Genomic DNA, 16,137 nt, shown 5'->3' on the forward strand with positions numbered 1-16,137 from the left:
AGTAGAAAGATGGTTTTTACCCCTATTTTGCACACACACACACACACACACACACACACACACACACACAGAGAGAGAGAGAGAGAGAGAGAGAGAGAGAGAGAGAGAGAGATCATAGGTTTAGATTTATGTGTTATATTCACTGATAAGTCTTCCTACAATTACCCACTTGCAAGCATTCGTACCATTTTATATAGTGAATATTGACCAAGTAACATTTGGTAGACAGCTAGCTATTCAAGCTATAGCCTGTTTAAATGAAATCTGTATTTCTAAAATTATCCTGCACTTGTTTGTTCAGTTTTTAACTTCCTCCCCTACCCCTGCCCAGTGAGCCTCTTTTCAGAGTTTATTTTTACTTACTGCTACTTTGGCTTGCTTTAGATAGCTTGTTTCAACATTCTGGGAGACATAAAGGAATTGTTCTTCTGAAAAACATCGAACTGTGAGGCCCGAAACATTCTGTTAAAATAATCTGCCAGAGCTACTCCTTCACATCTGCTCCAACTCTTGGTGGTCGACATTCCAAGTACAAGTCAAGTGCCAGCCATCTCACTTCCTTAAGGGCCTGAGCGCTGTCCTAGAAAGCCACTCCCTGATAAACTGGGTTTTTTCCACATGCCAGTCCCGGTCTCCTTTTAAACTCAAAACTGACTTCACGACCCTTCTACTAACATCTAAGTGCTCCCTAATCACTCAGAATGGAGTTATCAATCAGAAGCTTAACTGACCTACAAGCTCCATAGAGGAAGGCTACCATCATTCTGGTGCCATTTCCTCTCAGTCTCCTTCAGATTCATGTGATACCACTCTGGTGACATCTTGGCATCACTTCTCACCAATGAGATCTCCATTTTCTCCAGTGGGAAATGTTTTCCCAGTGGGTCACCCAGCTGACCCAAAGAGCCTCTTTGACCCACCTTTCCTCTGATTGAAACTGTGTGGGACCCATTCTGATCACCCATGCCTCTGAGTGGGTGCCACAGCCCACTCTCTAGCTTCCGCTCTCCCAGTCTCCTTGTCCATGCTTCTCTACTTGTGCCACAGTAGATCTCCACCTATGATATCCATCTGCATCTATCTCTTTGAACAGGATGTTTCACCCCACAGAGAATGTGAACCATTCATTGATAGGTCCCAAAATCTGAGGAAGTTGGTTCACAATTTAAGTCAATCAATATAACAGAGCAGGTTATCAGACATATAGGTAGACCAGCAATCTCAACTAACCTGGACCCCCCCAAGATCACTCAGACACTGAACCACCAACCAGGCAACATACACCAGCTGATATGAGGCCTCCAACACGTATACAGCAGAGGACTGCAGGGTCTTGACTCACTGAGAGAAGATGCACCTAAATCTCAAGAGACTGGAGGACCCAGGGAGTAGGGAGATCTGGTGGCATGGGGTGGGGGGATGGTGACATCCTCTTGGAGATGGGGGAGGAGATATGGGATGAGGAACAGTCAGAGGGCAGACTGGGAGAGGAATGAAGACTGAACTATAAAAGATGATTAAAGAATAAAAAGAAATTAAACTTAGAAGAAGAAAATACATGGTGAAAGCAGTAATAATAGCTCTTAAAGCAGTAAGTTACTTAGGGAAACGTGAAATAAGAGGCATGTTTCTTTTGTACTCTTTGAGGAATGAAGAAATTTGAATAATGACACCTACAGGTTATCTTTCAAAATGAAATGTAAAGAGCCTCCGCCTACTTTTAAGCCTTTTAAATAAGCTGGCAGGGGGAGGAGCTATCATTTCTTTAAGAATTAGGTCATGTTGTGGCTGGTGACATTGTTCAGTGAACAAGGCACTTCCCACTTCCCGTTCAAGTTCAAGGATCTGAATTCAGAAATCTGGCACCCACATAAAATGTTGGGCAAGGTGGCAGGCAAGCATATATAACACTGCCACTGGGAGACTCTCTGGATCTTCCTGGCTAGCCTGCCTAGTGTTTTAGTGCGTCCTAGGCTCCCATGTGGAATTCCAAGGTTGGCTCCTGAAGAATGACACTTAGAGTTGACCTTAGTGTTCCCATGTGCGTGCCCCACACAAAGCAGATAGTGGGTCCCCTCCCACTGTCATTCCTGTGAGGCCTTTTCAGTTGGAAAAAAACAGAATACAAAACTCTTCTTGCATCACTTGAGCTCCTACAGTGCACTGTGTTCCCTTGTGGAATTCAGCCCATTGAGATTCGCTACTAGAACCAGAAGTCCAAGATCTCCGGTACTGAAAGTTAAGATTATCTTTACTGTCTAATGGTAAGAAAAGCTAGACATTGATTTAACTACCCAAACTTTGAACATTTTTGAGACAACTTTCCAAAATAATATTATTTTATTATGTTCAGTTCAGCTTCATGAAACAAAGTCATTGCCCAACTGTTAAAAGAAAAAAGCGGAGGGAGAACCTGTCAAGACCATATCCAGAGGTTAGGCATGGCCCGTGGCTGAGGGAGGGAGCAACCCATCCATCTCTTTTAACCCAGAATTGCTCCTGTCTGAAGGAAATATAGGGACAAAGTGTAGAGCAGAGACTGAAGGAAAGGTCATCCAGAGACTGCCCCCTTGGGGATCCATTCACAGTCAGACACCAAACCCAGACACTATTGCTGATGCCAAAAAGAGCTTGCTGACAGGAGCCTGGTACAGCTGTCTCCTGAGAGCCTCTGTCAGATCCTGACAACACAGAGGAGGATGCTGGAAGCCAACCATTCCGTCCTCAGCGAGGGGACCCCAGTGAGGAGTTAGGGGAAGGAGTGAGGGAGCTGAAAGGGCCTTATCTGGCATCAGTGGCAGGGAAAGCCCTTGGTCCTGTGATGGCTTGATGCCTCAGTCTACAGGAATGCTAGGGCTGTGAAATGAGGGGGGCACCCTCATAGAAGCACGGTGGGAGGGGATGGAATGGGGGATTTGCAGAGGGAAACCAGGAAAGGGGATAATATTTGAAATGTAAATAAATAAAATATCCAATTTAAAAATAACTTGGAAAAATTTTATTGATAACCTAGGCTTCTATATCTGATCATAGCTAGGCTATATCCTACTGAATGAAACAATAACTTGATTTATGCCCTGGATGAAAGTTGCCCAGACTTTTCAGTGTCCTATATGTCTGTTTTTTCAGAAACAAGAGGAAACAAAAACAAAATCTGCCTGGGAAATGTATGAGCAGAAGGAATGTACTCTGTTACCAGGGGAAAACATCCAACTATTCAACATTTGTCCTAGCTTGCTTTTGGTTGCTACAATAAACACCATGACCAATGACAACTTGGGGACAGTTTGTTTGGTTGGGCAGTCACAGTCCATCATCAGGAGAAGCCAAAGAAGGAACTCGAGGCAGAAACCTAGAAACAGAAACTGGAGCAGAGGCCACAAAGGAACATTACTGATGGACTTGCTCTCCATGCTTTCTTTTAGCACCTAGACTATCGATCTGCCTAGGGATGGTACCACCCACAGTGGGCTGGGCCCTCCCATATCAATCATTAATTAACAAAATGCCTTCACAGAATTGCCTACAGGCAATCTGATATGTGTGTGTATATAAAATTCTCTTAGATGGGGATTCTCTTCTCAGATAACAGTAGCTTGTATTAAGTTGACAAAACACTAAGACGTTTATCTGACAATTTTATCATTTATTACTTTAGAAAATACCTATCAAAAGACTTAGATCTCCTTAAGAAACATCATTTAAGGGCTGGGTAGGCGGCTCAGTTGATAGTGTGCTTGTCCTGAGTTCAATCCTCAGCACTACACAAAAACCAAGTACGGTGGTACACACATGCAGTTACAGTAATCATAAATGGGGTGGGGCGGTCATGAATAGAGACAAAAAGTTCAAAATCATTGCCGGCTATACAGAAAGTTAAAGGTCAGCTTGGGTCACTTGAGACACTGCCTCAAAAAAGACGGGCAGCAAGCATTTGATTAATGAATTGGGGGAAAAGGTAGAGAATCTTCTAAGTGTACTAACCTAACTTTTAGATCTCTTAAGTTTCTCATGCTTAAATATGCAATGCTGAACTTCAGATCTACAGACAGGCAAGTATCATGGTATAGTTCCACCCAGGTTTCCTCTGTCAGGAAATGAAAACAGTAAGATCAACTTCCTTATGGCCTTGAGAAGCAATTTAGAAAACCAGCAATAAAATAAATAAACAAACAAACAAACAGACACAAGGTCCAATAAAAGTGATGGATAAATATGACACATTAAAACTCATGAACCATAATTTATTAAAAGCCATGAAATTGTTTTAAAAAATAGTGAGAGCAACTCACTTTTAGCTGACAAGCATAGATGACAAATACATGCTATTTTCAATATAGAGAGTCACAAACTGGAGAATACCACCAATCACCAAGAATGAGGAAGAGGAAACAGAAGAGCAGGTAAAAACTAAAAACATCTAACAGACAGCAAGAGAAGATACAAATGGCTCTAACCATGGAAAGGGATTTGACTTCACTAGCCATCAGTAAAAATGCAAATAAAACACTAATGTTTCTCGAGATTGTTTGACAATTAAATGATCATGTATTTAGCACCTGATACATGATAAACATAAAGCTATAAGTTTGCCTGGTGGTGTATGTCAGACATAAAGCTCATGGTAGCACTTGGGAGGTCCTTAGTTCAACCAATCAACCCAAAACAATATTATCAATGACCTATTAATTTATTTTTAAAATCTATATACCCAATGATCCCTGTAGATTATCTACATCTATACATCCTAATACAAAGTAACTCTCCAAAGTCTTGGCATCCATGAAGACCTGAACTTCTAAAGCTTAGCACAGAACTTAGACTGTTCTTTGGAGGCCTACCACACCAGTCTACCTGCCATCTTACTGGGCTGACCCCAGCTGGTGTCTCGTCTTGCTGACTGTTTGCTTTTCATACTCTATATTTAATGCCACTTTAAAGTTCATCTTGCATCATTGTATCACAGACACCCGGGAAAGGCACTTGACATTCCTTCTGAGGATATGTAGGGTATAATTGATACACACTGCCAAATGAGCCTCTGCAGGCGTTGGCCTGCCACTCAAAAGCCCTTTGCATCTCCATGCACCCTCTGAGTGTGATCCAGTCCATCTGTGGGTTATTAACAAATACGTCAAGATTGTCATCCCCGTGAGTTGCTATGGAGAAGGCTCTAAGTCAGCGCCCCGAGTCAGCAGCCTGAGAATTGCACTTGCTCTTTGGGAAGTACTTTTAACTTTGCCCATTCTAAAAGTTTACTAGCCAAGGTAGGCAGGGACGACCACACAAAGGAATAGTGACCAACAGACTACTCACATCTACACGTACCACAGGAGAGGATGTTGCAGACGCGGATGGAGGGGGCGGTGCCTCCACGGCTGTTTCAGGATCTTCCTGCTCGCTCTCGCTGTAACATTCTAAAACCAGAAGGAAGATGCTTCAGGTTTCAGGGCTTCCATCATTTATTCCATAGTGAATGAGCAAAGGTTTTTTTCCTTTTCCTCCATCTGCCTATTGCAATGTCAATCTAACTCAAAAGGCAAGTATCCAAAAAGGAACAGAACTAAAAGAAGTAGAAAGCAAGAACTCTCTGGCGCTACCTGTTGAAAAGAAATTTAAAGATTGGGAGAAGCAAGTGGTCCCCATAGTGACTTCTGCTGCCACAGAGCATGGAGCACACAAGACAGGGGCTGTTATTACTCAGAAAAAACTTTTAAAAAATACCTTAAAATGTGTTATTATAACACAGTCAGCCATAAAGATGGGAATCAGAAGGAGCCTTGGGAGCTGACTCTGACCCACTCATGGCTGGTACCCAAATAGCAAAGAGGAGAGACCATGCTGAGCACCTTTAAAAATGGAGATCTCCCAGGGAGATGCTGGAAGATGAAGCTTTAGAGTTTTAGAGACAAGATCATACAGGATCTTTAAAAACCAGAGTGGAGTAAAAATGATACTCTGTTATGTTTGTGGACAGAAGCCTAGCATAACTGTCCTCTAAGAACACCACCCAGCAGTGGAGAGGAAGAGATACAAGACTCACAGCCAATGTTAGACAGAGCTTGGGAGTCTTTTGGAAGAGTTGGAGGAAGGATTGAGACCTGCAGGAGATACTGGTTCACAAAAAGACCAATAGAGTCAACTAACCTGGACCCCTTGCAAGGGCTGGGGGCTCCCAGACACTGAACCACCAACCAAAGAACAAGCATGGGCTAAGCCTAGCCCCCCCCCCTCCCTGAGCATATGCAGCATACGTGTAGCTTGGTCTTCATGCCAATCCCCCCAACGACGGGAGGAAGTGCTGTCCATGAATCTGTTGCCTGCCTGTGAATCCTGTTCCTTAACTAGGCCACCTTGTCTGGTCTCAGCGGGAGAGGATGTACCTAGTCCAGCGGTGCTGGGGTAGGGTGATACTCAGGGGGGACTCCCCCTTCTCAGAGGAGAAAAAGAGGGTGTACAGGGGAGAGCGTGCATGAAAGGGGACCAGGAGAAGGGGGCTGCAATCGGGATGTAAAGTTAATTAATTAATTAATTTTAAAAAGAGTCAGACAGACAACCGGGGGTCTGTCTCCCCCAGTTGATAACAACGGATGCTTACCTGATAGAAAAGAGGACCAACAAGGTGGTTAGATGGCAATTTCACAGCATTGTAATAAACTCTCCTTATTGGTTCAAATCTGCCACATTTTCATTTCTACATTTAAGATCTTACAACTAAGCATACAAATTTCTCCTTACAGTCCCTGAGTGTCCCAATATCTAAGCACCTCAGCACCAGAATCTGCCAGTGGTCCTGGCACCTACAGCCTCTATTCCCACACTGATGGCTAAATAACATTATGAAGACGTATGTCCCTGTGGCTTGTCCTCAGCGCAAAAAAGTACCGGGAGTGGGGTGGTTGTGTCTCAGCCTGGCCTTCAGGTTCAGGGAACAATTTTAAGGTAACTAATGTCAACCTCCAGCTGGTGGAAAGGTTAAACTGTCATCGGAAATGGTGGGATGAAATCTATCTGACTAGACCGTGACACACGCAGGCCCATGAGTAAGAGCTCTGTAAGGAGAGCACCACACATTTGCATCAGCAATTGTTGGGCTATCAGTGAGGCCCGCAGCTGCTCAAGTGTGGGTGAAGTGTGAAATCACTTCGAGCTGGCATGGGAAACCAGGCTCCATGGTGAGGCTGTGTGAAGATGGTTTTCTGTACCTTTGAGATCATTTCAAATACCAAACTATGTTTCCCTGGAATGTGCCTATACATAGAACCTCAAGTCGTCTCTCTCTCTTCACCCTGATTTGGTCTAGCCTAATATCCTTGCTAAAATTTCAGAAACACAAAAATACAATGTACCTTCATCCTTGGTAGTGGATTCCTTGTGGGTCACAGCAAATCCAAGTTTGTTTAGCCACCTAAGATTCAAATGGAAAGTAAACATTTGAGCCGTCAGCTGAGCCCCTGATCCACTCTGCTTAGACCCTGAACCTGCTCCCTGTATCAGACTTCACATAAAATTCAGTCCTAATTCTACACTGAGTATTTCCTAGAGCATTATGAGTGTGAGACACGGAGACCTAAGATTTCTGGTTTCACAGAACTTGGCTTTCCAAAGGTCTACACTGTAAGAGAAGTGGGATAAGACTTTATCCAGTGATTAAGGAAGAAAGCTAACTAAGATATTCTAACTATATGAACAAATATGTCTTCTATAGTAATTATGTATTTTAAGTCTTTGGTCACCATCAAGCTATGGGTCACCAAATTCAGCCACTTGACCATCAAAGACATCTCTAATTTTTTTTAGATTTATTGCTATTATATGCATTATACATGTGGGGGCCATGAGACAACTTTCGGGACTCAAGTCTCTCTTTGTTCCTGTAAGTGGCTTTCAGGTGTTAAGCTCAGTGCATCAGGTCTGCCTGGGAAACTGTTTGACCCCCCAGAGCAGTTCCAGCCATCTATTATTGAAATAATGTCAATTTATTTCAGAAGAAAAATATCCATAACATTCATTCCTAAGTCAGAAAAATGTTTGTGCTGCTTAGTAGGCGATCTGACTAGAACACAAAGGGGATTACTAAAAGGTAGAAATGTTTAAGTTCTAAACTCTTCGTGGAAGGTCACATTGGCAAGGTACCATCAATCGATCGGTTTGCTTCCTATTGATCAGATCCCAGTTGTGCAGTAAGTCTAGACAAACCTTAACAAACCCAAACTCTGTTCTTAATTCTAGGCCACTGCCATGCCTCCTCAAGATTTCAGTTAGGAACATATTATAAAAATAAAAAATGCCTAAAAAAAAAGAAACAAAGCCTGCCTGTTCCATATATTCCTCTTTTCTCACTCATATTTGAAAGGAAAATGTCCTTAGGGTGTAGTGGCTATCTAGGGGACCAGTTCCCAAGTTTCTGTTTGTGTTTTGAAATATTCCTGGGGTATGGTTTGGGTTTTTTTGTTTGTTTGTTTGTTTGTTTTTGGAGAAACAAGCACTTTCAATAATGACTTAAGTTAATATCATCAGAATAACAGCAATGCTTCTACACATTTCCCACATATACTTTCCTTCCAGTCCCGTCCTGCATCAGGAGCTACCCAGCTTGCTGCACTGGCAGCAAACACCACACATTCCCAAATCTACAGCTGCCAACTTCTCAGAAATTCCTACCCAGTCTTCAACCAGACATGATCTTGCTATAGTCGTTATTTAAATATATATTATATATTTATTATGCATTATATGTTATTTGCTATATATTACTATCATATATTATATATAATACATCACATGTTATATGTTATATATTATATATTGTATATTATATATCATATATTACTATATACTATATATTATGTATTATACATTCTATATTTTATATATACAAGAAGGCTAGTGAGCCCAGTCTCCTTCAAGATGTTCACTTTAGTTCCACAATAGACTCAAGTCCTCTAACAGCCACATAAGACTGGACCAACACTGACACAGGCCATGCTGTTGGAAGGCGGGAATGTTTATCTGGCCCCTAAGTGATGACAGATAAGTCAAAAGAACAGGGTCAGGACACCCAAGAGCTAGTGAACAAGAGGGGGAAATCCCCCATTTTGGAACACATACACTGCCCACTGTGTTAACTAGGTACAGGGAGGTATTTTTCACAGAATGACGAGCAGGCATAGGCAATGCTATTTGTGTCTAAGGAAAAAATGGAAAACAAAAACATGAAGCAATCGTTGAGCCAAACATGACAGTGGACACAGTCAGTTCTGAGCAGGCAACTTGAGGATATTGTTCAAACTTGAAACATGTACCTTCTTGGCCTAGCAATTGTAACTGTGAATATCTGTTTTAAAGAGAAAAAAAAAGCAGCGCTTCATGTAGAAAAATGTAACTGTTAACAAGGCTTGTAACCGTAGAAAGAAAAGGCCATGTTAATTGTCAATTGTTCAGGTTTGGTCTTTTGCTACATATTGTAGTGCTACTTAATTTTAAACTATTGGTTGAATAAAGATACCTACAGCCTGTAGCCAGGCAGAGGGTAGATAGGGCTTTGGTTCCTGGGCTTGGGGTCTGGGGACAGGAGAGATTGGTGAGAGAAGATGATGCTATGGGGTAAGGGATCATGAGAACTGGCCTTGAGGCCTGGCCAGTAGGAGTAAGAGCAGCCCAGGTGGGACATGGTAAGTCATATCTTAGAGTTATTTACAGGAAAGCAGACAAAATAGCCATAGAGGGTTGATACCTGCCTGGCTCTAAATGTTGATAATGGCTTATTATAAATATAAAGGCTTTGAGTCTTTTATCTGGGAACTCAATGATCAAAGAAACTCTCCAACTAATTTAATTATTACTAGAACAGTTAATAATTGTCTATTAATAAGAAACTAGATAAATAATGATCTGGATTATATGAATGCTGTGTTTTAATGAAGCTAATAAAAATATTCATAAAGGGAATTGTAATGACTCAGGAAAAAAAGCTACTATGAACATACTGTTAGTAGAAAAAAAGAACAGGACCATATGTTTGCCCTGTCCTAATTTTCTATAAACCTGATGCATCTACACCTGTGTGTAAACTGGTGCACACAGTGCGAAGAGGGAAAGCATCACACCGTCAAATGTGGATCACCCTGGGAAGAAGATGGATGGAAGGCAGGAGGAGCCAGAAACTCATGTGTTTTCTATTTCTATGTGATATAGATTTTACAAGGTGTCTCATCATGTATTACCTCACTAACATTTAAAATCATAGAGTAGGAGAAGCAGGAGATGGTCCCTGAGTAAAGTGCTTGCCATGAAAGCATGATGGCCTGATTTTAGATTCCTAGGACCCACAGAAGGAGGGAAACAGTGGCACTAGTTTACATCCCCGACACTGGGGTGATGGGCAGAGGCAGGCAGCTCTATTATGAGGCTCGCTGGCTAGACAGTTCACCCAAAGGGAAGACTCTGTGTTCAGTAAGGGAAAATGTCTCAAAATATAAGATATAGTCAACAGAGGAAGGCACCCAGGGTTGACCACTGGCCTCCACACTTACACACACAAACATACATGGACATCTGCATGCATATGTCCACACACATGAACATGTGTGCTACACAAACAAAAATTTAAGGCACATTTTCTAAATCAGATAAAATACAATATATTTCATGGTCCACTTTAAGAAGACCAACAGTTTTCAGTTTATAGCCCCCCAAAAGTTGTAGTTAGCCAGAGTTAGTTAAGTGACTGAAATCTGAAATCACTACCCATCCCTCCCACTTCCTCTCTGCTCACCATACCATTCCTAGATATATTATTGACTAGTTTAAGCAGGCGCCATCAAGAGAAAAGGAAGAGTTTTATGTGTCATTAAAAATAAATCTCTAGGTATCATCTATATTATCTTGTAGGAAAAAGGACAAACTTGGTGGTCCTTGTTGGCTATTGGAAGTATTATGCTAAAAGCAACCCAATAATGGCTGTGATGATTAGCTTCATAAAGTTGACACAACCTGGAATCCTCAGGCAGAAGATCTCATTGAGGGCATTGCCTATATCAGGCTGAGCTTGTCTCTGGGGCATTATCTTCATGGTACTGAAGTAGGAACACCCATCCCATAGTGGGAAGCACCATTCCCTTGGCTTTAGTCCTGAATTGTATAAAAATGAAGACTACTAACTAAGCATAAGACAACAAGCAAGCAAGGATCCAGGCATCTATTCTCTCTGCTCTTGACTACAGACATGATGTTTAAGCTCCTTTCCAAGAATTTTAAGTGTAATAAACCATTTTCTTCCCTACACTGCTTCTTGTCAGGCTCTTTTATGACAAAGTAGAAGTGAAACTAGGACAATGGTTTTACAAATATAAGAAATCATCATGTATCCAGGCGCAGATGAAATGGGCCATGTCATCATGAGTAGTGAAGTGAGCAACTTAAGGACGATGATTAAAATTAATCCTTCAAAGTATGCAGATAACTGGAGAGATTCGAAATGAGGGCACAGGATGCAAGAAATTCAAGTTTCAACTTATGTCTTGTTTATTAGTTGGGAAAGGACACATTACACAGACTGACATTCAGATTTGATCTTGATTGTAGTGACAGGTATTGAGTTACTAGCCATCAAGATAAAGGTATTTATCTATCAATAAAACGCATACAAGACCTGCCAGTAATTAGGAATCTGCAAATGGAAAACAAACCCTGAAGATAAAGTGCAAAGATAGAAACAAAAACTGAGCTGGTGGGAGCCAGGAACAAGGAGCTAAGTAACCTTGATGTGTAACTTAAAGTCCCTGGAACACAATGGATCCCAATGACCTCATAAAAGTCTAACCTTCTCTTGAAAGGAAATGTATTCTGCTGTGTAGGAGTCACTCACCAGGCAACAAAGCACTCCAAAGGACTATTTCTCTGGGATGTTCTCTCTCACCTAGTCCTCCGCTGAGAAAATGAAAACTACTTTAAAATGATCACCCCTGACACGGGTGGGGAAGATGGTAACAGGTAAAGCTGAAGATACACAAAGCCCAGGATGCTGTTAAAGGAGTTATCGGTGTGGGATGGTGGGTAGCCCTGCCTCCCAACCACCACAGGCAGAGCCAGTCCTGTGAACCTCACTGGTGACTCAGCTGCAGAATAGCATTCATCATCTCTGTGTTCTAAGTAAGTACTTCTAAGCAAGAGCATTACCCTCTCTGGATGCTTGAAGACTGTGTCATTGCAAATCAGCTGGATTGAGTCACCAGAGATGAGTGATGACCTTTGAGGGGTATAAGCCTTTCTTTTGATGTGTCTTCTCCCCCTACGCCGACCCCATCTCTCTCTCTCCTCTCTCTCTCTCTCTCTCTCTCTCTCTCTCTCTCTCTCTCTCTCTCTCTCTCTCTCACACACACACACACACACTTGATAAACACGGGAGGGAGGGTGTAAAACCAGGAAGAGTCTCTTTGTATATCAAAGATATATTTGGAGGACCCAGCTGTCAATTTCTTCTCTGAGAGCTAACCATGGTTTCCCAACTTCCTGTGAGCTTTGTTGTGTTCTCATCTGAAGAAATGAGGTGAGGGTAAGCTAAGTGGCTATTATAAATGAGAAGGCCACCAGCTGGACAATGCTGCAGAAGAGGTGACCTGAAGCAGGGGTGAGAGGCGTGTTATGAAAAGTAGCACTTATTTTAGTTAGTTCTAAAACAAGAAGGCACAGAGGGATTATGTCTGGAAGATAAACAAGGAACTTATCATGTACAAGTAGATAGCAGAGTCTCAGTGTAAACTCTATGGATGGAGGAATTATGGCAGTAGAAGGTGTTGACTATTATTGCCCAGCCTTTTTGGCAATGGGGCACACTATAGATGTTTCATAGACTTTATGTTATTACATGATGGTCTTCAAGACACCAAGAATAGGCATTTTAGACAAGTAGGATGTCCTCTATGCCTCAAAGGCAGCACCTAACAGACAGCTTCACTCAAATTACAATGCATCGTCATCTAAACCAGGAGGGAAGTAGGAACTGAATGCACTGACTTAGCAGAGCATGCAGGAAGCAGAGAGAGAATATTTTTTAAAGTCAGATGCATGCGAAGTAGATGCTCAGGATGTTACATGAAGAAGCAGGCAGCAAGACCACGAGCCTTTTGAGTTAATCACGCAGCACATGCTACAGGCTGCAGAGACTGGGTGAGGATCAGAAAGCTGTAAGAATGGTTTCAGGCCTCCTTTGGGTCCTTCTCCTTGGGATGTGAATTTCAGCTTAAGGTCTCAGTCTAGCTACCCTCTCCTCTCGAGGGCTCCTTTAGAAGAATCTCACAGCTACTTTTAAAAACAGCCATTGGGATAAGAGTACTTCCCCCAAAGTACTACAAATGCTGGAGAAGAAAGCAAGATGGTATTAAAATTGCTAAAGAAATTAACTGACAGAACAAGATAAAGTAACAAACAAATAGGACAGGAACTGATGTGACCATTGGCTTAAAACTCTAATGTCAGACCAAAGTGAGTTCACCCTCTTAGGGACTGGGCCCACCAGTTTTATCTACTTACATATTCATTTCCTGCAAATTCTCTGCTGCAAAGTAGAAGGTTTTGATCTGTGGGTGATTGATCTTAAATGCACTAGAAAAAAAAAAAGAAAAGCACGCAAGTGTTAGTGTTTTTAAAGTAATTGTTATACTAAACACCTATTATATAGTCTTGATTTCACTTAGTAAAGTGAAGAGTCAATTTATCCTGTCAGGGCTGCATTTTAGCCATTCAAGAGTTTCCATTTAAGTGTGTGTGTGTGTGTGTGTGTGTGTGTGTGTGTGTGTGTGTGTCTTTTTTCACCTGCTATTTAACTGTATAAAGACAATTAAATTCAAGAATCCCTGAGTTGTCAGTTAATATTATTTAAATCAACTCATTCAAGCAAGATATTATTTACATTCAACCAAATATACAGTGGTATTTTATTTATAGGAAAACAGTCATGTATGAAACTTCTACACCCTCGTGACTCTTCAGAAGCCATAGAAAAGGGGCTCTGTATTGGTAAAGGAAAAGTTTGAACTAGATATTAGCTAAAGGAAATTGACAACCCATCCATGACAGCAAGCAGAATGTTTTCACTTACCAAGCACACCAGAAGATCTATAGAGCAGGCCAGTTTTGGTTGTTTGGGGGCGGGGGGTTGTTTGTTTATTGACAAATCAAAAATCAAGAACATCAACACAACCAACACAGAGCAAAACATAGCTGTTACACCCATATAACAAAGAATAAAAGCTAACAGTGGATCCCAAGACAACAACTCATTGCTGATCAATGAAGAAATGTCCCTTTCCGATAATATGGGAGATGATATTGAAGAAAGAAAAGAAGGATGAGGGAAGACACAAAAGTAAGTCACAGCCGGATGCTCTCTTGAAATGACCATGTGACCAAGGTGTACATGCAGCTGTCCAAGGAGCTCTGAGCTGTTTCCAGACCCTATAGGCTCTGTGCTTGTGAGCAGAAGAAAAAGCATGAGCTAGAACTGCCTTCATTTCCATCTCTGCTCACATTTAACCTATAGCAGGCTGCAATCCCAGACTAAACACATCAGAGCACTCAATGATAAGGCTGATAGTAATAATCCCACAAGTCAAGATGATCTGTTCTTGCTGTAGGGTCTGCATTTCTGCCTGGTGACAGAAATTTGTTTAGCTCTTTGTTCTTTACAAGGTCAAAGTCTCAACATTGATTCCCTTGCCTTTGTGGTGGGGAAAGTTAAACCCACCCCCCAGTCCCCAGGTTGAAATATCCGAAAATGAGAAGTAAGACATTTCTATGAACATTTTCTATGAGCATATATACTTATGCAGTTCCAATTCACAATGCTAAAACTTTCCAGACATTTGAGTTCTACCTGTACCCACTTACATATCACCCCATCACTAGGTAAACATTGAAAACAGCTATGATCCTGGATCAGGGCTTTGTGGGGGCAGAGGAAGTACAACTCACTTTTTTTTCTTGCATTCAGAGGCTCTTTCCACTGTGAAATCTGGCAGGTTGACAAATCCATCTGCTTTCTCTGCCTGAAACACATAGCACACACATTAATAAATGCTGGGATCCTAAGCTATGAAATGGTGACAACAAATAGAAAGGGTATGAATGAAATAAAGTAGAATCTACCGGAACGTCCATGAAGGAGTATCAACTAGCCATGGACTTAGATACACCATTTGCAGGAGAAATTAATATTCTAAAGAACACAAACAGAATATTCTCATAAGAAATGACATGACACAGCTTAGGGATGGTCAATATACAACAGGCCCTGTCCCTGTCCCTACCTTACTTCTGTCCTTATGAAACCCACAAAGTTAACCCACCCACGTCCTGCTTCCTGCTGAGCCTAGAGGCAGGCATAGCATCATTTCCCCCCCAACACACACACAAGTGTGGTGAAGCCACAAGCACAAGAGATGAAACCAAATTAGCAGTCTTGGGATGATGGACAGAGCCCAGGCCTTGAGGTTGGCAAACCCATAGATACACATCTCTCTGTCTGTTAGGACGGCAGTAAACCAGGGTAAATGAAACACTTAACAGACACTCAACAGGGATGATCTTCTTCCCCAAGTCTATAGGCAGTGTCCGGTCAGAGCCACACCTTGTGAAACCCTAGTGCCATGAGTTGATTCTTGTAGAAGAGAGTCCTCAGGAAAGAATGACACTGCAGATGTCATAGGAAGCATGTTGGTTTAAATTGGATGGTGGTTCTCAACCTTCCTAATACTGTGACCCTTTAATACAGTTCCTCATGGTGTAATGTACCCCAACCATAAAATTATTTTCGTTGGTACTTCGCGACTGTAATTTTGATACTGTTATGAATCTGTATTATGTAATAATGTAAATATCTGTTTTCTGATGGTCTTAGGCAAACTCTGTAAAAGAGTCATTGGACCACAAAAGAGACATGACCCATGGTTGAGAACTTCTTCAACAAACCTAAAAAACAAACTCTTCACAGGAAGTGTTACAAAGGCCCCACCTCTCTATGAACCAGTTAACTTGTATGAATACAGTTGAGATAGTCTGCAAAGAAGTTGAGTCATTTGTCTTAAACAGAGCGTGGATTTCTTTTCATACTCCCTAACATCCCTGAGCAGAGAAACA

The 16,137-nt window shown here is 41.7% G+C and overlaps 2 protein-coding genes and 1 long non-coding RNA gene across 10 annotated transcripts in view; 2 read left to right on the plus strand and 1 right to left on the minus strand.

The window, feature by feature from the left end:
• The window catches only part of Oprm1 (opioid receptor, mu 1), a 253,352-nt gene that overhangs the window by 148,548 nt on the left and 88,667 nt on the right, over positions 1 to 16,137 (plus strand). The window lies entirely within an intron of this gene.
• The window catches only part of Ipcef1 (interaction protein for cytohesin exchange factors 1), a 202,794-nt gene that overhangs the window by 59,667 nt on the left and 126,990 nt on the right, over positions 1 to 16,137 (minus strand). For 3 of the 6 annotated variants that reach the window (XM_063266112.1, XM_063266118.1, XM_039081255.2), the window contains 4 exons: positions 14,974 to 15,047; positions 13,534 to 13,605; positions 7,350 to 7,408; positions 5,317 to 5,417 (listed from right to left, as the gene is read on the minus strand). In XM_063266112.1, coding sequence (XP_063122182.1) covers positions 5,317 to 5,417; positions 7,350 to 7,408; positions 13,534 to 13,605; positions 14,974 to 15,047 — 306 coding nt within the window. The remainder of the gene's footprint in view (positions 1 to 5,316; positions 5,418 to 7,349; positions 7,409 to 13,533; positions 13,606 to 14,973; positions 15,048 to 16,137) is intronic. The other 3 variants (XM_039081247.2, XM_017589333.3, NM_001415951.1) reach the window with 1 other exon arrangement.
• LOC134484992 (uncharacterized) lies at positions 11,833 to 16,086 on the plus strand. Its single transcript, XR_010062873.1, has 2 exons — positions 11,833 to 12,153; positions 15,899 to 16,086. It is a non-coding gene; the product is annotated as an uncharacterized LOC134484992 (long non-coding RNA).

The sequence above is a fragment of the Rattus norvegicus genome, chromosome 1 (genome assembly GCF_036323735.1).
Source record: "Rattus norvegicus strain BN/NHsdMcwi chromosome 1, GRCr8, whole genome shotgun sequence".
Taxonomy (NCBI): Eukaryota; Metazoa; Chordata; class Mammalia; order Rodentia; family Muridae; genus Rattus; species Rattus norvegicus.